The sequence below is a fragment of the Taeniopygia guttata genome, chromosome 2 (assembly GCF_048771995.1).
Source record: "Taeniopygia guttata chromosome 2, bTaeGut7.mat, whole genome shotgun sequence".
Lineage (NCBI taxonomy): Eukaryota > Metazoa > Chordata > Aves > Passeriformes > Estrildidae > Taeniopygia > Taeniopygia guttata.
The window spans coordinates 43,016,585-43,037,245 of record NC_133026.1 but is presented as its reverse complement, the minus strand read 5'-3'; the positions used below and the strand labels follow the sequence as shown (position 1 = coordinate 43,037,245).

Here is a 20,661-nt window from a genome sequence, read left to right as displayed (position 1 = left end):
TGAAATCACTAATTTTAGAGAAGATTCAAAATGTGTTATTGTAAACAAAGTTAGGGCTACTTATTTCAAGAAGGAATGTACAATTTAAAAGCCTTCTAAAATAATGAAGCAGCTGAGATATAATGGCTTGCTGCTGGCCTTCCTGACTACATTCATGCAGGCAATTGTGGTGCTGACTCTACAATCAACATCCTTTTTCCTTGTCAGCACAAGTAACAAGCTACTCAGGATATTTCAGTTTTACTACTTTATAGCATATTATTAACAATTGAACTTGTAAAGAGAATTAAAAATTCTAACTTGGAAGGACCAATTTTCAGATTTTTCTTGGTCTCTGGACTTCTCTGTAAATTGAAATTTGAGCATGTGGAATTTAGTTTTCCATAATCTCCATACAGTTAGCATTTTTCCTTTTCAAGATGCCTGACAAAGAGCTAGATTTCCCACCAATCAGTTTAGACTCTATACAGCTATCAATCTTATTGGTTGATTTTAATTCCTAGTAAGATTTTAAGCAAACACCTAGAAAAGCAATTGAGTCAAAGGTCAAACACATGTAAATAAATTTGTACCTATTTCAGTTATTTAATGTGGACAGCCCTTAAGAACACATATTACCACATAAACCAAAAATTACTATTTGCCACACAATTCTTGCTTTTCCCAGTTTCTGTGAGCCACTAAGAAAAGACAGAAAGCTGACATGCACATTTCTTGATTGCAAGTATTGGCTTTTGGCTTGCTTACACCAGACTCAAACATGCTGCAGTCTAATTTTTCAGTCCTTTGCAAACAGAGCAGCATTTTGATGCAAGAATTTTGCAACATAGCTAAACCTGAACCTTTGTTGCATTTGATTATGTCTTGACATTCATAACCTGGACACTGGTTAATCCATTTAGTTATTTAATAACTAAAAAGTATTATGCAGTAACTTAGTACATAGACCCTTTCAAAGCTCCCAACTAGTGACCTCAGATCAATCAAAATCATTAAAAACATAGACATGTCTTACAAATTACAAAATAATGGACTGTCTGAACATGCAGATTCTAAGATTATATAAAAGAACTGAGTTGCTCAGAAATAAAATGGCCTACTAATACAAAAAGGCTATGTTCACTAAGAGGTGACAAAATGAAAATTAAAGATAAAAAAACCCTGAATCATTAAAAGAGACAGAAGTAATTTATTCTTTATATTTATCTTTGTATATCTAAAAAGATAACAGTGTAAGTCGAAAGAAATAGATTTTCATATTGGTCATATGTCAGACCAAAAGATACTTATTAGAACAATATTATTTGTCACTCTGAAATTACATTTTAGCTTGTCACAGGAAGAAAAGCATTTCTCAATATGTAAATGTATCCTTTGCCACATTCGGTAAGTAGTACATCAAAACAAACCTTTGGTGTTATTTGAGAAAGCTGCTGAATATCCAAATCATCTATCTCTTCTCCAGAAATTGCCTGTGAATTTTTGGAATACAATCCTAGTCGACTAGCTGTAAAAAAATCATAAAAAACCTTATTATAGTAATTTAACATTTTAAGACATTAAGTATCCTTCTTTTTTTTTTTCTAATCCTAATATTTTCTGCAGCATTTCAGATTTTAAATACCCAGAGCAGAACATCTTCCTACATTATTGATTCAGTATGTTGGAGTAAATTAGATGAACTCTTGAGTAACAACAATATGCTACAAAGTCTATCCTAAATCAGATATTTGCTTAGTCTTTTTAGGTGTAAAGGTCTGTAGTTGATTCTGTCAGGTGTCCTAAACAAAAAGAGGAGTGCAGTCCTCTCAAAAAATTTACAGTTCAGAAATAACCCAACCGAAAATCAAAAATAACATGAGGGAGACAAGGGAAAGAAAAAATCTCTGATAAAATATTCTGAGTTTGGGGGTATACTCTTCTTGTGCACACTCAACTGTTCATCATCCTGTTTGTAAAGAATTCTTATTCTGGCTAAAGTGCTTGTTCTTTAATGCATTGTATTGTAAAAAGAAGTTAAATAGTTTGTTTATATATTTATTAATAATATTTAAGCTTCAAACTTAGTTATATGGACAAAACTGTACTAGACAGCACTGAAGTGCCATACATCATTATTCCTTGTCACTGGCTCTTTTAGTCCATCCCTGCTGTCAGAGACAGGCACCTAAAGCTGAGGGTAGACAGGATGCTGGTGGTGATATGACAGTAAGAACCAGAAATAAGCATACGTAATAAGTAAACAACATGAAAAACACAGTTTCAAGCAGACAAAATCACTGGAAAAGCTGCTATTCAAGCTGAAACCAAAGTATCACTTCAGGCTAGGGTCATGGGTTTTTTGGGTCTTTTTCCCTGCTAGTTCCGCTGTGCTAGAAATTAATCCAAAATACAGAACTGACAAATGTTAAAGACTTAATATACACACTTCTAACAATTAGCTAAGCAGAAAACAAGAAAATTGGAAAGGAAGTGAACTATTCATACCAATGGCAACTGCAGTTTCCTGTGAATCTCCAGTAACCATTTTTATTGCAACTCCTGAGGTGATGAGTGTAGTAACAGCTTCTTTTACACCAGTCCGCGGGGGATCAATTATTCCCACAAGGCCCAAAAAAGTCAGCTGTCCTAACTCAGGACCAGAAGCTAAGGCCAGAACTTTAAGAAAAAGAAATAAAAATGTTAAGATTTGAAATTAATGTTTACATCAGCATTTAAAACAACTGTTTCTAACAGGCCAGCATAAAGCAAAGGGCTGGAATTGATATTTTCTTTTATTTTAAACCTTGGTAGTAGCAATGCTGAGCATTCACAATAGCCTACTTATGTACACTCTTGTCTTCTAAAGAACTCCTTACCAAACAGCCAAGCTTGAAAGATAACTTTCCTATCTATTCTCATCTGAAAGTGTTTATATTTTGACTTTGTGGAAAGAGAACCCCATCAAGCTTTGTGATTTCTCTGTGCATTTTTCTTTTATGCATTACGATGAAAGGGAAGATCAGTTAACATATTTATTTTCTACTTTAGTTTGTTGGGTTTTTTTTGGTTTTTTTTTTTTAACCTTTTGAGAGGCAGATTTCATTGAGTACATGCTGAGTATTTTCTGGAATGTCTTTCCAAGTAGAAGTCTTAATTCAAATATATTTAAATGTCACTAGAGTTGTAAGGAAAAACAAGTTTGCTCTTTTCAAAACATTATCCTTGATGTTTTTGACAGACAGAACAAATGACTGTTCAAATAAAACAGCAAAAAATACCACTCCCAGCATATCCTCTCAGCTTCTAATAATTTTCAGCTTAGTAATTTCCTGAGCCACAGAGTACCCCTCTCTTTAAAAATAAAAAATTGCTAAAAATTAAAGAGCTGTGCATGGACTTCACAGCCTAGAGATGTCTTTACAGAGGCCAAAGAAAGCCAGTCATGTATAATCCTGGCCCATAATCAATTCCTGTCAATCATCTTGTGAAAAACATTTTGTTTTATCTAAAATTCTACACAGCTTGTTAACACAGAAGATATTCTAATGGCATCTCCTGACCTGCAATCAGTTGTACTAGCTTAACTGATGAAGGTGACAGGAGCCAAAGTAATGGACAAATAAACACATTCACATTAAAAAAAACCCACAGGCATCTATAATAAGGTAAGGAAGCCATTAAGTAGCAATGTACTGTTCAGTTATGGTCACATGCAAGAGATGACAGAAAGCAAGAGCGCTCTTTCTCACCATCTGCAGTTTAATCATGGCATTATACAGGCCTAAAAACTAAATACTTATTGAACAAAAAAACCCCAACCAACCAAACAAAAAAGATCCCAGTGTTTTGGGTTGCTCTTGCTTGTTGTTGTTGGTTTAGGTCTTTTTTTTAAACAATAAAGCAGTGCCATTTAAATGAAATTGATATTTTGAGAGACTTTTGAAAGAGCCTTACCTCTAAGCCCTGCAGAACCCATAGACACCTTCTCTTGCTGGTATTGCTCTCTCTGCTGTTGCACCAGGGGTAGGCTCTGTCCCTTACAGTAATACGATGTACAGTATCTAATGACTTGTTCATAAGCACCTTTCATAAAGCAAACCTCAGGTTTGTCCTAGAAGAAAAAAGAGCTGCTGTGTGCACATGTGTGCATGCATAACTACACATACACAAGTGCACACACACATGGACACATAAGAATGACATGTGTGTGCTTTTGTTAACAATCTTAAGATCAAACTTCCACTTGTAAACATAAAAATTCGTTCTTTTGAGTGTCTCTAGACAGCGTACACTCAAGAGTGGTAAAGTCAAAAGAGCCAAGCTAATAATCAAGATCTCATTTTAGCAGACATCAGACACAGGCACTGCAAGTCACAGTTTACAGACTAAGAGGCCATGCAAAGGACAGAAATTCAACCTACACAGGACATTAGACCTGAAAGACCTTAAGCTCCTCATCAGATCAGCTGCACAGGTCATTGAACATCCCTTCCATTCTTGTACAAGGCCTAATAACTCTAATATTTTCCAGACAGCCATCTAGCCTTGATATGATGATATCATGGGACTGAGAGTCTACCAGCTACCTCAAACACTTAACTCCAATGCTAAATCAACTCATTCCTTCTCCTTTCCCCCCTTTCCATTAAGAACTGCTGCCTCAGCTAAATTTCTAATCACTGATTACTCATCTTCTCTCCAGCTGAACTAAAAAGATCTTTTTTAATATACCTATTTTCTTCCTGTGAAGTTATTCATATGCACAGCAGTCAAGTTACCTCCATCTTTAATGACAGGCTTAAGAGAGCTCCAAGTTTCTAAGTCCACTGTATTTTCTCAGTCTTCAAATAATTTATGTTCTCTTTCAATCTGTTATCAATTTTGCAACATTCTTTTAAAATTGCTGATTCCAAAACACAGGCACAGTAAGTCTTTATATGGATAAAATCTTATATCAATTTCTGCCCTTCACAAAGACATGAATAATCAACAATATAGCCCACATAGCTAAAAGGAGTCAAATACTTTCTTTCCAAAGCAGATTTTACACTGTCAGCAAGCCTGGTTTTGATCTGAAGTACTGGAAGAATTTTTTCATAAATCCAATATAAGGTGGGTTGTTGCACATATTGTCTAGAAGGTTCCAGTTATCAGAGTGGCAGTGATTATGTCAATACTTGTAACAAAAACATTTATATGGATCTATATGAAACATGAATGCATATATGTATGTGAAAGTATGAGAAGACAGAAAAAGAGATTAGAGAGTGGGTTTTATTGATAATCCATGCCACTGTTGACATAAATAAAATTTGTCAACACTGGGGATGTGATGTCTGCATCAAACCAGAAACCCTGTGTTTTCATCAATGCATATTCTTGTTCTTAATTCATTATGTAACTATGCAGCACTGGAACAGCAGAATATTGGCAGAATTGCTTTGGATGCTTGAGAAGGAAGAAGAAGAAAGGAGAAATAGCTAAGTATACATTCAAGGTCTCAGTTTTGAAAAAACTTAAAATAATTTCCCAGGATGTCTTTTATGGAAATTATTTCTTGTGATTCCTTTTCTTTTCTTCAGAGCTTGAAGCTAAAGCTGTGTCTATTATCAAGCCATATGTCTAGGACTTTGCACTACTGCCAGCCTTCCAAAAATTCTGAAGTGAAAAATGAAGATATTAAACAAGGTAGGTAACCATCCTACAGAGCCAGTGCTTATGGAAACAGTGATTGAAGTTTACCTGCTGTGTTCTGTGAATGCATTTAACAGCCATCCATTTTTGTTCTGAGCTGAAGGGATATTCAGCCTTCCTTATGTAGTCTTCCTGGACTCCATCTAAACCCATCTGTATAAAACAGAAGTACCACCACAACGTCACAGCCTTTTCTTTTCAAATAAGTATGAAATTTCATGACTTGTTGAAACACCTTAGTTAGCAAACATCACTTAATTAAAGAACAATCTCATCTCCAAAGCTGCCTTTTGAGCTCACTGTTCCAATTTAGGTAGACTTCTTGACAAACTAGCATGGAAAACACATTGAAACTTCTTTCAGGCTTCAGTATGAGCCTTGCTACATTTCTCAGTAGCTGTAATGGGCATGTCACAGCATTATACAAAAAACCAACAACAGCTCCCCTCCCTCCCCAAAATAAAAAAACCCAAACACTTCAGCACAGTGTCCACAATTCAAAAGCCCTGCACTTTAGAGGCACTATAAATTCTGCATTCGCCAATACATCAGTTACCAACTTCCCTCTGCTACTGATGTGAAACTGGGAAAGAGGCAGTACAGTCAATATTCATCAGGTGAATCAGTTTGTGGCAGGTAAAAAGACAGTACTAAGTGCAAAAAGATGAAAACAGAGATTTTATTTCACTCGTAAATTTTTTTCTGATCTTTCAGAATGACCAAGATTTACAAGAAACAAACAAAGGAGATGAGCAGTTGCAATACAAATCTAGGAGATCCAAAAGAGAAGAAAATGAGAAAAACAAAGCCACAACTTATTTCTACACATTTCCCACCTGCCATGAATCCAAAAAACACCATCAAGTACACACCTTCATAGCAAGTGCAATTAAAGCACCTTCTGTTGGCTTCCCCATCAATGTGTTGTTTCTAATCAAGGCATCATTGCACACACAACCAGCCTAAAAGAGAAGAAAAGAGGAGAAAACAGAAGACAAAGTAAATACCATAAAAAGCTCTTGTGCTACATCATCAGCTAAAACTCACCTTTTTTTTTGCCAAGATCTTACCTCCACAATTTTGCTAATGGATGGGTTGTTATAACCATGAATGACTTCACCATCGAGCATCACTTCTCCAAACCTGTTATAACCTACTCCAGTAACCTGCAAGACAAGCAGCCAGAGGCAGCATGCAATGTAGTGTTCACCAGGTTAACTGCTCTCAGCTCTTTATTATAAACTACAGAAGAATTTCAAAAGGCCATTTATAATGCTGCTTTTTACTCAGTGTGCATGAATTCTTCTTACTTAGCTTCTAATGCAGCAACACTCTGAATTCAATAAAATATATTAGAGACTAATTTCTTTAAACAGTTATCAATTTTATTCCTCAGCATAAATACATGTAGTCTATATTGTTTCCTTACAAAATTAGGCATGCTTTCTTTTTTCTTCTTTCCTTTGTTTTTTAACTTTTTCCTCCTATTTTTCTTTAGTCTGATTAATAATGCATCCCCCCTGCAGGGGAATGGAATTACAGAGTCCTACTTCCATTGAGTTATTAAAAAAAAAAAAAAGAAACAGTTGAATAGCCTTTCAGTTACACCTCAGAAAGGTGTTAAAACCAGTAAAATTGTATTTTTAGTGCATAAAAGCCAGGCATCCACTAGGATCCTAAAAAAAATATCTTCATATCCACAGCATTAACAGCTAATATATTTCACAGCCATTTTAAGTTCTCATTCCATTAGGAAAAAGGAGCTGATTTGACCCAGATGCAACTGTGCTACTAGCAGTATTCATATAGACTTGCAGCAATAAAAAAACAAGTATCAGGATATATAAGAAAATATAGGCAAATAACAGGAAACAATGTGAAAAAATGCCAGTATTTTTTCTTGCAGAATAAAATGACAAGACTGTCTATTAACTCTACTGTGGAAACAAAACCTTGATCAAGGAGTTTGAGAATTTAAGAACTCGATTAAAACATTCCTATGAATCCACGTGCAGTTCCACACCTCACTGCTTTTCCTTTCCTACTGCTTTTGCTTCTCTTTTGTGGATTTACATCATCGGTCTTTCCAGCAACTCCCGAATCTCAACAACCACTGTTTCATGTCCTGCTCCTACATGCAAGTCCACCCATTATAAAAAAGCAAGAATTACAGTGCATATTCAGTATGAATAGTTCACACAATAAATAGTCTTTTATACAAAAAGTTGGATATCTCCACTTTAAATGTTTGGAACATGTAAATTTTAGGAGGTTTTTTTGTACCTGAAACAGCAAAATAATCTCAACTTTCAGTACTGAAGAAAAACACAATCTTTCAACTTGTCTGTGTATCTTAGCATCTGTCTCTTATTGTGTGTGACCTACAGTCACCAAAAGTTTTAAGAACTTAACATATATTAAAAAACACTTCTGTAACCAGAGAAGGCTTGGATAGCACAGCTCAAAGGCTGCATACTAAATGAACTGAGGGACAGGAGCTTAGTGCAATAAATTTATGCTTTCTTAACTGATGCTTTACCTGTCGTATAGTCCAGCATGTGGCAGCTGATACACACAACAAAATAAAATGGCAAATTCAGTAAGGGTCACACCACATACCTCAGCATGCTGCCCATCAGAAGTAAAAATATGGGTAACAGTCATTTCATTCTTTGTCAGAGTTCCAGTTTTATCTGAACAAATGACATTGCAACAACCTGAAATAACAAATTAACATTTTAAGACAGTCCTTGTTTAGACCGATCTGAGCTGCATGCAAGCTGAGCAAATTTCTAGAAATACTGCAGGTGTCTGTGAATAAAAACAAGTAAGAGAAAGTTTTTAACTGCACAAGGTTCTCTGAGAGTTTGTCCAATAAATAAAAAACCCTCCAAACAAATTTAAATCCCAAATTCACAATTTATACAAAATGTGTCCACTCAGTACCTCTCCTTCATTTTATTCTGCTGTACCTCAAGCTACATTACTGAAATCTCAATTGTGATTCCTGGTGAGGAGAAAAACTAAGAGCCTGCTTTACAGAAGTCATTTTCCTTTATTAAAAAGTACAACACGTATTTAACACTAGACACAATATTTGTGTCACACAAATGTCACACTAGTAAGTCACAAGTGTGATTTACTAATAAACCTGCAAATTTTAATAAGCTTGAAGAGATTACAAAGATGTGAGATTTGCATATGCCTTTTTAACTCTGAAATGGAGATTCTGAGAGACTTGCAGCATCCTGACATTTCTGGACATAACAGCAGGAGCTGTATAAGGAACAAAAAACCTTGCAACACTAATGAAACTCTGCTAGAGGCATTGGAAAAAAATTTCCCAATCTCAAATTGCAAAAAGGAATTCAGATGCAGCAGAATTATTTATCTTAGTATTTTTATTTCTTTTTCATGTTCTGTGCTTTACACGTCTTATGCTCAACTTGCATACAGCATTTCTTTAAATGTTCAAGTTTTTAAATGATTTTACATTTTAATAAGAGCAGCAAACCATCCTGAAGGTGCATTATGATTACAAAGCTTTTTCTAATATTCAAATATGTGTTTTTCAACTTTCAATATCACTCCTAAATTTACACCAAAAAGTTTTAATTTAAAATATTTTACAAGTCTTACTTAACAAGAACATCTTACAGCAAACAATCAGTTTAGTGCATTGCTAGCATGGCATGCTATTAACTGGCAGATTTTTTATTTCTTCAAAAAAAAGTAGTTAGAAGGCTCACAGAAACATCTCCCTGAATTGCTCCAGTGTAACACACATTCAATTCAGGAATATTTTAAAGATGCCAATACACTGCTAGCAAACTAATTTTTTCCTTGTTAGTCATCAATATTTCCTAACATTTACATCAAAAACACTATCTCTGACTTAGTCTAGTCATACCTAAAGTTTCAACAATAGGCAGCTTTTTTACAATAGCTCGTTTCTTCACCATTCTCATCACACCAAGGGCCAGCGTCACCGTTACCACAATTGGGAGTCCTTCAGGGATTGCAGCTACAGCCAAACTGTAATGAAAGTAAATACACAGATCTGTTTTGAATGTCATAAAGGAAAACACAGTAATGATGAATTTATAATTCAGAACATTGTTTCTGTAGCTGACTGGTCACTGAGATTAAAACAGAAAGGAAGGAGCTGTCATGTGATTCTAGTTGAATAGCAATCATTATAAGAAACCTGCTGAAGACAGCAACAAATGAAATAAATTAGATCATTTCTACTCATTATTTATGCAAAAGTATGAAGAAATGTAGGGGAGAGGGAGAAATGAATTGTACATCTGTTTTGCCTACACAAAACACTAATTAGGGCTGCGCAAAGCAACCCAGATTGTGAAGAATAAGTGTAGTCAGCACTAAACAGAACTGGGAAATGCCACCACTGATCCACAATTGCTACTGCCAGATCATGATGCAGCAGCAAATTAAGTGCGGAAACGGCCTTGAAGGTCATTTAAAACCAAACAAATAAAAATCTTGATGACAGTGTAAATGCAGTTCCTGGTTTCTTTTCTCTCCTCCACAAATGCCTAATTCTTCAGAGTCTGATCATGTCACTTAAAGAAACCCTTCTGCCTTATGCACAGCCCACGCAATCAGCAACCCAACAACTTTTCTAGGAGTACAGAGTTAGACCATCTAAATTCAGTGCTGTTCTCAGCAAATACACTGGGATTAAGTTTGCATAATATAGTAGAAGTTGAGTTATTGAACTACATGACAAAGCTTGCAGTAACTTTGCCATATGCCCTGTAAAATTAGAGCTACTTTATTTACTCAGCAGCAAAAATTCAAACTGTACAACTCTATTGCCTATTTGCAGATGTTCCACAAGACACTCAGAAATCACCATAGGAATGTAAAGTTTAAGAGACTGACATAAACACACTGCATCATTAAAAATATGTATGAATTTGCTTTTCTATTTTCATTTTGAATTACTTACATGAAGTTAAGAGCAGTGTATGCAAGCATATTTATAAAATAGAACACCAGCTTTCAAATACTTGTTGTAACGCATGATCTACATTATTTCAAAACATAAATCTTACCTCACACCAATTGTGAACATATCAAGGATATGCTTTCCTTGCAACCAGCCAACTAACATAATAACTCCTATAAAGAAAACAGTCAAGGGGATAAATGTAAAACCAGCATGTACTTTGGCCTCATGGGGACAAGAAAAAATTCAAATAACCAGAACAAAGCTTACTATTGCGCTACCTATAAAAAAATTATTATTTATTTCACTGCCATGATTCCATTAGTATGGCAAAGATGAAGAAAGTATCAGCCAGTCAAGTTGCCCAATCATATCTTTAAGTGAGGTACTCACTTACGCACACCTTGAATCAGAATCCAAGACACACTGCAATTTAAAAGGAAATACCTGGAGTACAAAAAGTCCGTAAAGTACATTTGCAGAAAGAAGCAAGTAAGCACCCTTATGATTAGAGTTACATCACATTATAATTTTCAGATGACTAGTGACATAATGTCAAAGTGACCAATGAAATCAGGAGCCAAAAGATTTTAGAGATTTAGTCTTCCATTTCCCAGGCCTCAACACTAGTTTCCATTAGATAATTTTTGCAATTATTTTACATAAATTATCTTACCTATTATGCCAAAGGAATACAACGAAAGCTGTTTTCCCAAGAGATCCATGCTTTTCTGCAGAGGTGTCTTTGGAGCCTTGATGAATGGCAAACAAGCAGCAGTTAACAAATTAACTGCACCACATTTTACTTCACAGATACAAAATTCAAGACAGACAGTGAATAAGATGCAGCTACACCCTATGTTTCCATACATTTACTTTAGAAAAAAATACTGTTCTTTCACAAAATTCAATACTTCCATGAAATCAAATATTTATTAGAAATATTGTTCTAGGGCTTTGTGATATCTGCAACAAATCTAATATAAAAGGTCTTCCAAAAAATTTCATTAAAAAAACAAAACATCATGCCAACTACAAGCTACTGCACTTCCTCCAAGACCGAATAAGTTCTTGGTAGCAAGAATAAAACTGATTTTCAAAATACAAGCATTAGAGCCCTGAAAGGTCAGTTATAAATCAAGAAGGAATGTTTTTAATAATCTACAGAAAATTCAATTTTAGTCAAACAAAAAAAATTATGTAAATATTTAGACAGGTGCAGAGTATTATTTTCACAGTTAGTATCTTTAGGTCAGCTACGGATATTTTGTTGCACTACATTCAATTACTACTTTCATGTCCAAGAGCTAAGAGATTTGCTTCACTAGAGGAAAGGGAAATAGCGAAAGCAATGCATGTTTAATTAAGTTCCTATGTAATAAATTCAAAGTTTATGAATTAAATACACACTTTCAAACTATGTCTTTGCTTCTAAATATCTTCTCTTACCTCTTCAGCTTGCATCATTTTGAAAACCTCCCCAAATTCAGAGTTTTCTCCTGTTCCAATAACTATCCCCTAAAAAAACAGAAAACAACAAAGATAAAGCCAAATCAAATCTGAAGTTTTAATGTTAGTTGTTGTTATTGACAGATTTTACTCCAATTATGGGCAAATGCCATTTAGCCCAATAAAAACTTTAATTTGGTTTATAGAATTAGTTCATGTCACAAGAAGAAAATTTTTCTTAGAAAACCTTTTGTCTTAGTGAAACAAATTGCTTTTCTGTGCACTGCTGAAGTACTTACTAACTACCAGTAGCAAAACTCAAACTGGTAACACCTAAGACCAGCCAGAACCGTATTTTCTGTTACACATTTTCAAACACGTGAGTGTAGCTCTAGAAGTAAAACACCATAACCTAGACAGAGCAGTTTCACATCATCTGCTCCCTATGAATTTGAGCTCTCATGGCCATAGTTTTTTACTAAACTAGTGTATGAACAAGCAACAGTGAGAAAAGCTCTGAAAGTATCACATTAATCACCGTGAGGTAAACTTAAAAAATAAGAACTGCCTTCAAGTAGTTAAAACATGGAACATACTCTTCTCTCTCAATAACGATTTTACCTTTGCTTTTCCACATCTGACCAATGTCCCCATGAAAGCAATATTGCTCCTAGAAGTAAGGTCTCCATTGGTCGCTGCTGGCTGAGGAGCTGTAGATTTAGAGCAAGGAGCTGTCTCACCTGTGAGACTGGATTCATCAATAGAAAGGTCCACAGACTTTGAAAACAAAATAGGTAAAAAAATCATGACAATATTTTGTAAGTATTTGGAAGTGTAAGGATAAGTTTCACAATTTTGACCATTAAAATATAACCAATTCATTAATATTATAAGGCAACATGTCAATATTTAAAGATCTACAGAGCAACAAGCACTCCTACAGAGCTCACCAGAGTCAAAGATGGAAGATGAAGATGCCACTTTGCTACTGTTCAAATTTAGCCACGAGCTCTGAAATATTTATCACCACTACCAAAATGAATTGTGTTTCAAGTCTACACTGTTATAGGTATGTTAGTTTTTGATTCAATATGCTGGCTTTAGACAAGATGATAAGAAAACTTGATGGACCACCCATTAACATACAGAAAATCTAGGCCAGAAAAGATCTGCAAATTCATTTTAAAAATTAAGACTGTCCCCAAAAAATGGGACCAGTGCAGAAAAGTTTTCACTTGTACAAATGCCTTCCCAAAGCAAATAGTGCCTAGTTATCACTTCCGCTGTTTTCTAGGACAGCATCAATGAAAATATGCAGAACAAATCTAGTTCTTTCTCTGCAAATATGATCTGCATATAATTTCTTTTACAACCCACCATCCTGTAGCAATGCCCAGCAGACACCATAGGAAAATAAGATGATGTGCTCTTATTTTCAAATTGTGTGCAAGAGCAGTTTACGATGGAAAAAATTCTCATCTAGTGAAGGGCTGCAAACAGCTGAGAAACTTCTAATTCCATTTCTGCTTTGCTTTGCAAGAGGCCTGAGCATGCTGCTACCATAGCACGGTATCAGATATGAGCAGGAAAGTAGGTGCTGCTGCAACAGCAGTTTCATAACAATGCAGGGACTGCACAATTGCCAAGGGAAGCAGAGTGCTTGTAGTCATAACAATTAAACCCACTCAAATACCAACTACACCACAGAAGCTAACAACACAATCCAAACATATTTGTCAAGAAACTAGTTAATTTAGAATTTGTCTATGAAATGAACACTGATTAATTAACTATCAACTGTGGATAACTTGGACATACAGATTTTTATATCCAGGCACTACTTTAACAGGATAGATAGCCCAGATACTGAGCAAACTGAGTATGCCCAATCTGATACAAAAGTGACATTATTCAACTAAAACCACCAAAATATGACAGGTGAATATATCTATGTTCCACTTCATTTTTAGAGACTGTTCAAGTATATAGATAGTGCTATAGCGCAATTGCTTCAACTCAAGCACTTCCAGCAGTGCTAATACCACAAATTAAGTATTTAGTAAACTAGAAGATATAAGAACACACATTGATGAAAAAGTGTCAGAGAGAAAAGATTGCACCAGCACAATTTCACAAGTTTTTCTGACATTCCACTATTGGAGAACAGTGGAACTATGCTTTAAAATGTATTGCAAATAAAGAGTGAAAACCACCTTCAACCAGATGCCAAAATATCTTGATTAATATTCAGACTGAAAACTATGCTTTTACAACATATTTAACATGGAGGGGGAAAAAAATAGCATTTTCAAGAATACATTATTCATAAAATTGAAAAATTCTTTCTCCTGTCCTACAGTAAGAAACTACCATTGGTTAAGAATGTATGTGACATTTGGAAAGCAATTATTTCAAATTTTCTATCAAGATAGTGGTGAACTCAAACAGTACTCAGCGGCTATTTTCCCTTCCCCTCTGTCCCACAGAAAGTTACTAAATATTAAATCCAAGTTAGGGATATACCTCAAATAATCGTAGATCAGCTGGGACTCTGTCTCCCACTGACAGGCAGACTGTATCACCTGGCACTAAATCTCTTGCAAGTGTGTGTTCCACCCGACCTTCTCGCACACTGTAAGCACAAAGAGCAGCAAGAGTGACTTCTCTGGCATTTTGGCTGAGAAAAGCATTCACACCATTGCAATGCTACGTATTTCAGCAAAATATTTCTAACTTGCTGCTTGTTTCTGAGAGCTTACACATCAGTAACATCAGTGGAAGGGTTCAGAGACACAACCATACAGTGTAGTTTTTTAGACTCATAAATCAATCTTTAAAATGAGCAAAGGCAAGTGTTTTAGGTCAGCATAAACTTGATACAAAGGAACTAAGTTCAGTAAAATCTTTCCCATTTACTAATTTCAGATTAAACATCTTATGATTTACTTTAGGACTCAAAGGACAAAACTACATACCAATGGCATTCTGGAGGCACTAGTTTACTAAGCTCTTCAAGAGATTTTTCTGATCTGTACTCCTGCAGAGAAATTTTTTTTAAAATAAAAAAGATTGTAGTTTTAAACAGGGAAAACTTGCACAACATAAAATACAGCTATTGAAATTTATTTCCTTAATAAAGTTGTATTAAGTAACATTCCAAACAGATAAAAAATTACTTTCAACAGTTTTATATCAGATAAGTTAAAAAGTGAATATATTCCAAACACTGAAAAATGTACATATTTGCCTACATGCATTTCTTCTGACAAAACAGCAAGAGGTCCTTTGAATTTTCTTTCAATATTTTAAGTCTTTGTAATACTTACTAGAATGCTTCTAAACTCAAGAATCAGACACATTATTGAATGCTACAGTTTAACAAATTAGTACCAAAAACACTGTGTTCATGTTCTTAGCTCTCCAGAGAACCAAGGTAACACAGCTCAACTTGATAAACAGGTTATAAAATTAAGATAATGAGAGATATAAAGCACAAACACACAAAGCAATTCTGGTTTAGGCACACCCTGGCTAAAGCTGTGCATTTACAGAATGAAAACTTTTTTCATGACTTGGGAAATGAAGACAATCTTTCTTTCCATTTCTGCACAAAATTAAAGCAACAGCAACATTTTCACAATCTTTTCTATGAAGTTAGATGTTTACATACTTCTACACCGTTTATTAAAAGGACTTCCTTACAAGTACTCTTATTGCTGAGTATAATGCTGATACAGGTGCATAAATGTCAACATGGTTAAAGCAGGACAAATTGTGCACTTTAGAAAAGGCAAAGACTGGGATGAAAGCACATTACTCAACCATTCACAGCACAATGCACCAAGACAACTGCTTCAGGCTTTTTAATAAAGGAATTTCTATAAAAGCAATGATCTTATTTGAATGACATCTGTCTTACCTGAACGAAGGCAACTGTAACAACAATGACTATTGCCTGCAAGAGAACAGAAGTGGGTGAGGTAAAAGCTTTCCAAATGACCATGAAAGTAAGCAATCATATTTGATTTTGTTCAGTTATAGTTAATACTACATACTAACAAGATGATTTGGAAACAAACTAATTTTCTCATGCTCAAAATCACTCTGTATGTCTCAGGTCTGTCATAAAAGCAAAGTCATTATCTATTTGCACCTCCTTCAGTCATGTCCAAGAATGCAACAACCTGATTTTACTAAAAAAAAGATTAATAACTAGATAGCAAACTTGAAAAACTGCCTCTGCTTCTTGTTTCTAAACAGTGAATAAGAGACAGCAATGGAAAGAGACCCATGACACAAACAGAAAAACTGTCTGGTGTTTTCTGTGACCAGAAAAAAAGTGTGTTAAGTACTACAGGGCATCACAGACATATTTTCATTCAAATATCAAGAAAACAGAAAGACTAGATAAAAGGCAGCAAGCTGAAGAACCGGTCTGGAGCCATAAAACATCCTAGCAAGAACAAGAGGAGGATGAGCTTCAGAAACACTGCCCAAGGCACCCACAGGGTGAAACAGGACACTGGGCACAACCCAAACAGACAGGATATCAAAGATCCCAAACAAAAAAGGTAAAAAAATGTTGTTCATTAGGAAGAATCCAAGACAAGTACTAAGGCTTCAAGAGCAGCCATCATAGTCCCCTCTAGCACATACAATTCTGGTTGCAAGATTTCAACATAAACATTACAGGGCTTCTAAGCATGTGATGTGAAATTGAGCAAATGAAATAAATATATTCCAGGAAACAACAAAGATCAGAGTTTGCTGTAAAGCAAGCCTCATCTTCTCCTTCAATACACTCTCATATTGCTACATTAACTGAATTTGTTACTCAAGCTAGTTGTTACACTGATTTTTTCCAGAACCGTAACGCATCAACCATTAATTAAGCCTTTCAAGTACACACAGGAACTACTAAAAATAACCAAGATATAACCATTTTGCAAGTGAAAAATTCTCTAGAATGCTTCAATAAATCCTGAGTTGTGATAGTAACATTAGCCTCACCAACTCAATATGAGGAAATAACTATATATATTTCATCTTTCCATGGAATATTTCCACCACAGCTGCATGGTTTTTGGAGGCTATACCATACTCCACAGACCACTACCTGAAAAAGCTTTGAATTCCCAGCCTCACATCAGTCTCTCAGCTTGTGTCTGTGGGTAATTACATTAAGAAACCAAATGGAAAGTATTTGAGAATTTTATTTTCCTTTTAATCTTCATCAGCTCCCAGTCCAGACCAAGAAGTTTTACATTTGTACCAGCAGAGCTAAAAGGACGGCAGAAGCAGCTAAAAACAGGAATGCCACCAAGAGTAACTATGTCAGTGATCTTTAGTAGCAAACGAGTTTTGTTGCCAAGGCTCTGAACACAATGCATAGTCATAGAAGAATTGCACTATCATCTGCAAATGAAATAAAATAAATTTTGACTTGGTGATAAAGTGGGCATTATTGATAATAACAAGACAAAATGGTACAAGTTAGTCAGAAGTTAGACAAAACCCACAGCCGATAACTTTAACTCAAGCACACTTTTTCTCTGTATTTTAAGATATTTCTACCAATGTTCACAAGGCTATTAAAGGATTTCTTCCCAGGCTGTAACAAAGAATGCAGAAATTACTGCTGTCTTACACTAACTGCCTTGGTTTTTTTCTCATTGCCTTGCTCAAGAGAGTTAAAAAATAGAATTAAAGGCACTAACCAAGGGGAAAAAACATGAAATAAGTCAACTTTCAGCCACAATAATTAAATATATTTAATAATACAACAATTTACGTACATCTCAATTAGGAACACAACAAACTATTCCAGACTAACACTGCACTCAAATTCAAAATGGCAAATTTTATCTTTAAGAGGACACACAGGTTATCTTTCAAAGGCAACTATTCTTTATAAAAAAATAGAGGGGTTAGGAGCAAACCTCCAGTTACCCTGAGTTATGTACAAGAGTAAAGTCAACACAGAAAGTGCAGAGGTAAGACAAAGCAAGAAAAAAACCCAGCTAGAATGTGCCTCTAGTCATACAGAAATCATGATTTTCAGTCACCACCTATGACCCCTAAAAGGTCAAAGGGATTACAGTTTTCTTCTCTGTGCCAATTGCAGTGACAGTTACTAGTACTATATTTGGCTTACTAGTCCAGCATCCTATTTAACTGCAACTTTCTACAAAAATTTATTATTTCAGCTTCAATCTTTCTTCTGTGATTCCTAGACAGTTCAGGTTTTACTTCATGTTTTAAAAGATTACATCTTTCAAGTAAATTCAAAGAAGGTTTTTGTTGGCTTCAATTTGAAATTAAATCATAATTTTAGATTAAAATTTCATCGAATACACAAAAAACTGCTTCTCTGAACAAATGCCTAAAGACAGGCAATAGAAAATATGCAAGAAGCAGCTACAAGTTATTCATGGATGTATTTCTGCTCTCAATCAAAGAAAAGGAAAAAAACCGAAATCCAGTCATGAACTAAATTGATTTAATGATAACACGCAAATCCAACTCAGTAACTGCATTCAAGTGACCCCACCCCACACTGGCATTCTCACTATGCTGAACACACATGTGGTCACACATTCCCAAGTACTCCCAAACAAGACAGAATTTTAGTTGCTTACCACAGTAATACTGACAGCATCATCAAACTGATGCATTACAACACTGATGACTGCAGATGCCAGGAGAAGCATAATAAGGGGGTTTTTAAACTGAAATGAAACAGAAGAGTAATTCAGCCACATTGACAGAAAGGCTATTTTACCTACGCCCTCAGAGCACACCAGATCTATTTTTGAAACATATCATTCTATTAAAATATTTATAACCTAGCAGCTCAAAGAAAAGCTAACTCTACAGTTCAGATTCTTACTTGGGGCGTTTTAAATATCAAAGACCTTGAATAGACTGTATTCAATATGTAACAGGAAGAAAATGGTTTCTACATTTCTTGATTCACATTTTCTGCAGAAAGAATAATCTCCTATAACTGTTTATAGTGTATTTAAACATAAAAAAAGAAGTCTGAAATATATTCAAAATGTCTTTGAGGTAAAAGAATGATCCTGTTCCAGCACATGATCACTATTAAGGTAGAAATAAAATATATTTCTTAACTTTCAATTCATGATTTCTTCTTTTACAAGATAAAAGTTTCCCATTTAGATCATACGATTTCCACAGTTTTTTAAGGCTAAAACAATAAAGGATCTTGCTTCTATGACATCTGGTTGCTAAAGTACTGATTTTTTTGAGAAACACTACAAAAAATGAACATTGCTAAAATTCAGTTGAAGAACATTCCAAAAGCAGATCTGATAAGCAGACTCAAAGCAAGTATGAATCTTAATAAATCCCATCTGAAATAGTCCTGGGCAATATGCCTTAGAAGTGTTCTGCTGCATCTGAGTAACTGACCCTACACACTTGAAAATAAAGCATTAATGCCACAGCCAGGATGGGATGAGTTCCCACCACTACCATCACCAAAGCACTAAATGCCTTTTTAATCTCTCCCAAGGAAGACACAGTCAAACCACAGAGTGCAACTTCAGGGTTGCACTGTTGCACAGCCAAGGTGCAGCAAACACTGCCCAAAATGTTTAACAATACAGATTCATTAGAAGAATCACCTGTGTAAATATCTTGTATAGCTGTGGGGCGGGACGGGTAGGCAGGAGAAAGTAGTGACACTTTCACATCAGATATGTATATATGTATTTGAGATATATCACACTGGTAAGAAACATATTCACACTTGACTCTTGCCAGTTCTGCTGAACACCAGAATCACGGCTGGTCCCACCTCCACCCTCAGATCAAAGGTAGCAGTTTTGCTTTTTGAAATTTCCTATCAAGTTATTCATATTTCACATTCTATTTAAATATTTACCAATGGTCATATGCATTGTTCTCTGATCTCAGTATAACTCAGGACCACATTTGACTACAGCAAAGTTTATTTTGCTTTTCTAGCCCTCAAGCTAGTTATGAATAGCACCTTTTGGATAGCTATGAACATACATTTAAGAACAGATCACAATCAAAACACTATGATGCTTATAGATACATGCCTAAGTAAAAGCTTTTTCAATAGATAAACTAGATATAAATTTTACAAGCTGTAGTTTCCCATTTAACTAGATTTTTCCCACTTTTATCAAAATATGTTCATGTATACAAAAGCTCAGCAAAACAAAATAAAGAGCAAAACTATTGAAAAGTATTAAAAGCAAAAAGGACATAAATCTTTACCTGGGATATATATTTTTTCCACAGTGGTTCATCTTCACTAATATCAAATTCATTCCATCCATGGAATGCCCGTCTATGACAAACTTCACAGTTTTTTAAGCCATTCTGAAGATTAGCCTGTTAAAATATGCAAAGAATGAAACAGTAATTACACTGAGAAGCTAGGGTAAAATTGCACACCCAAATACACAGCCTTTGATTATATGAATTTGAGCAACAACAGAAAGACAAGCTTGGTACTACTGTTTGTATGACAATAAAAGCTAACTATTATTTTTAAACTCTGGCAG

At 35.0% G+C, this 20,661-nt stretch overlaps 1 protein-coding gene and 1 long non-coding RNA gene across 10 annotated transcripts in view; one reads left to right on the top strand and one right to left on the bottom strand.

Moving 5' to 3' along the window:
• ATP2C1 (ATPase secretory pathway Ca2+ transporting 1) overlaps nt 1-20,661 on the bottom strand; it is a 62,895-nt gene that overhangs the window by 8,963 nt on the left and 33,271 nt on the right. For all 9 annotated transcript variants that reach the window (XM_002196382.7, XM_030265072.4, XM_041714491.2 and 6 more), the window contains 17 exons: nt 20,372-20,488; nt 18,739-18,828; nt 16,020-16,055; nt 15,076-15,137; nt 14,624-14,732; nt 12,722-12,877; nt 12,101-12,169; nt 11,328-11,403; nt 10,758-10,824; nt 9,587-9,711; nt 8,296-8,393; nt 6,747-6,842; nt 6,549-6,638; nt 5,725-5,829; nt 3,937-4,093; nt 2,488-2,658; nt 1,410-1,507 (listed from right to left, as the gene is read on the bottom strand). In XM_002196382.7, the coding sequence (XP_002196418.4) occupies nt 1,410-1,507; nt 2,488-2,658; nt 3,937-4,093; nt 5,725-5,829; nt 6,549-6,638; nt 6,747-6,842; nt 8,296-8,393; nt 9,587-9,711; nt 10,758-10,824; nt 11,328-11,403; nt 12,101-12,169; nt 12,722-12,877; nt 14,624-14,732; nt 15,076-15,137; nt 16,020-16,055; nt 18,739-18,828; nt 20,372-20,488 (1,722 nt within the window). The remainder of the gene's footprint in view (nt 1-1,409; nt 1,508-2,487; nt 2,659-3,936; nt 4,094-5,724; nt 5,830-6,548; nt 6,639-6,746; nt 6,843-8,295; nt 8,394-9,586; nt 9,712-10,757; nt 10,825-11,327; nt 11,404-12,100; nt 12,170-12,721; nt 12,878-14,623; nt 14,733-15,075; nt 15,138-16,019; nt 16,056-18,738; nt 18,829-20,371; nt 20,489-20,661) is intronic.
• On the top strand, nt 5,279-7,039 carry LOC115493709 (uncharacterized). Its single transcript, XR_012054610.1, has 2 exons — nt 5,279-5,670; nt 6,391-7,039. It is a non-coding gene; the product is annotated as an uncharacterized lncRNA (long non-coding RNA).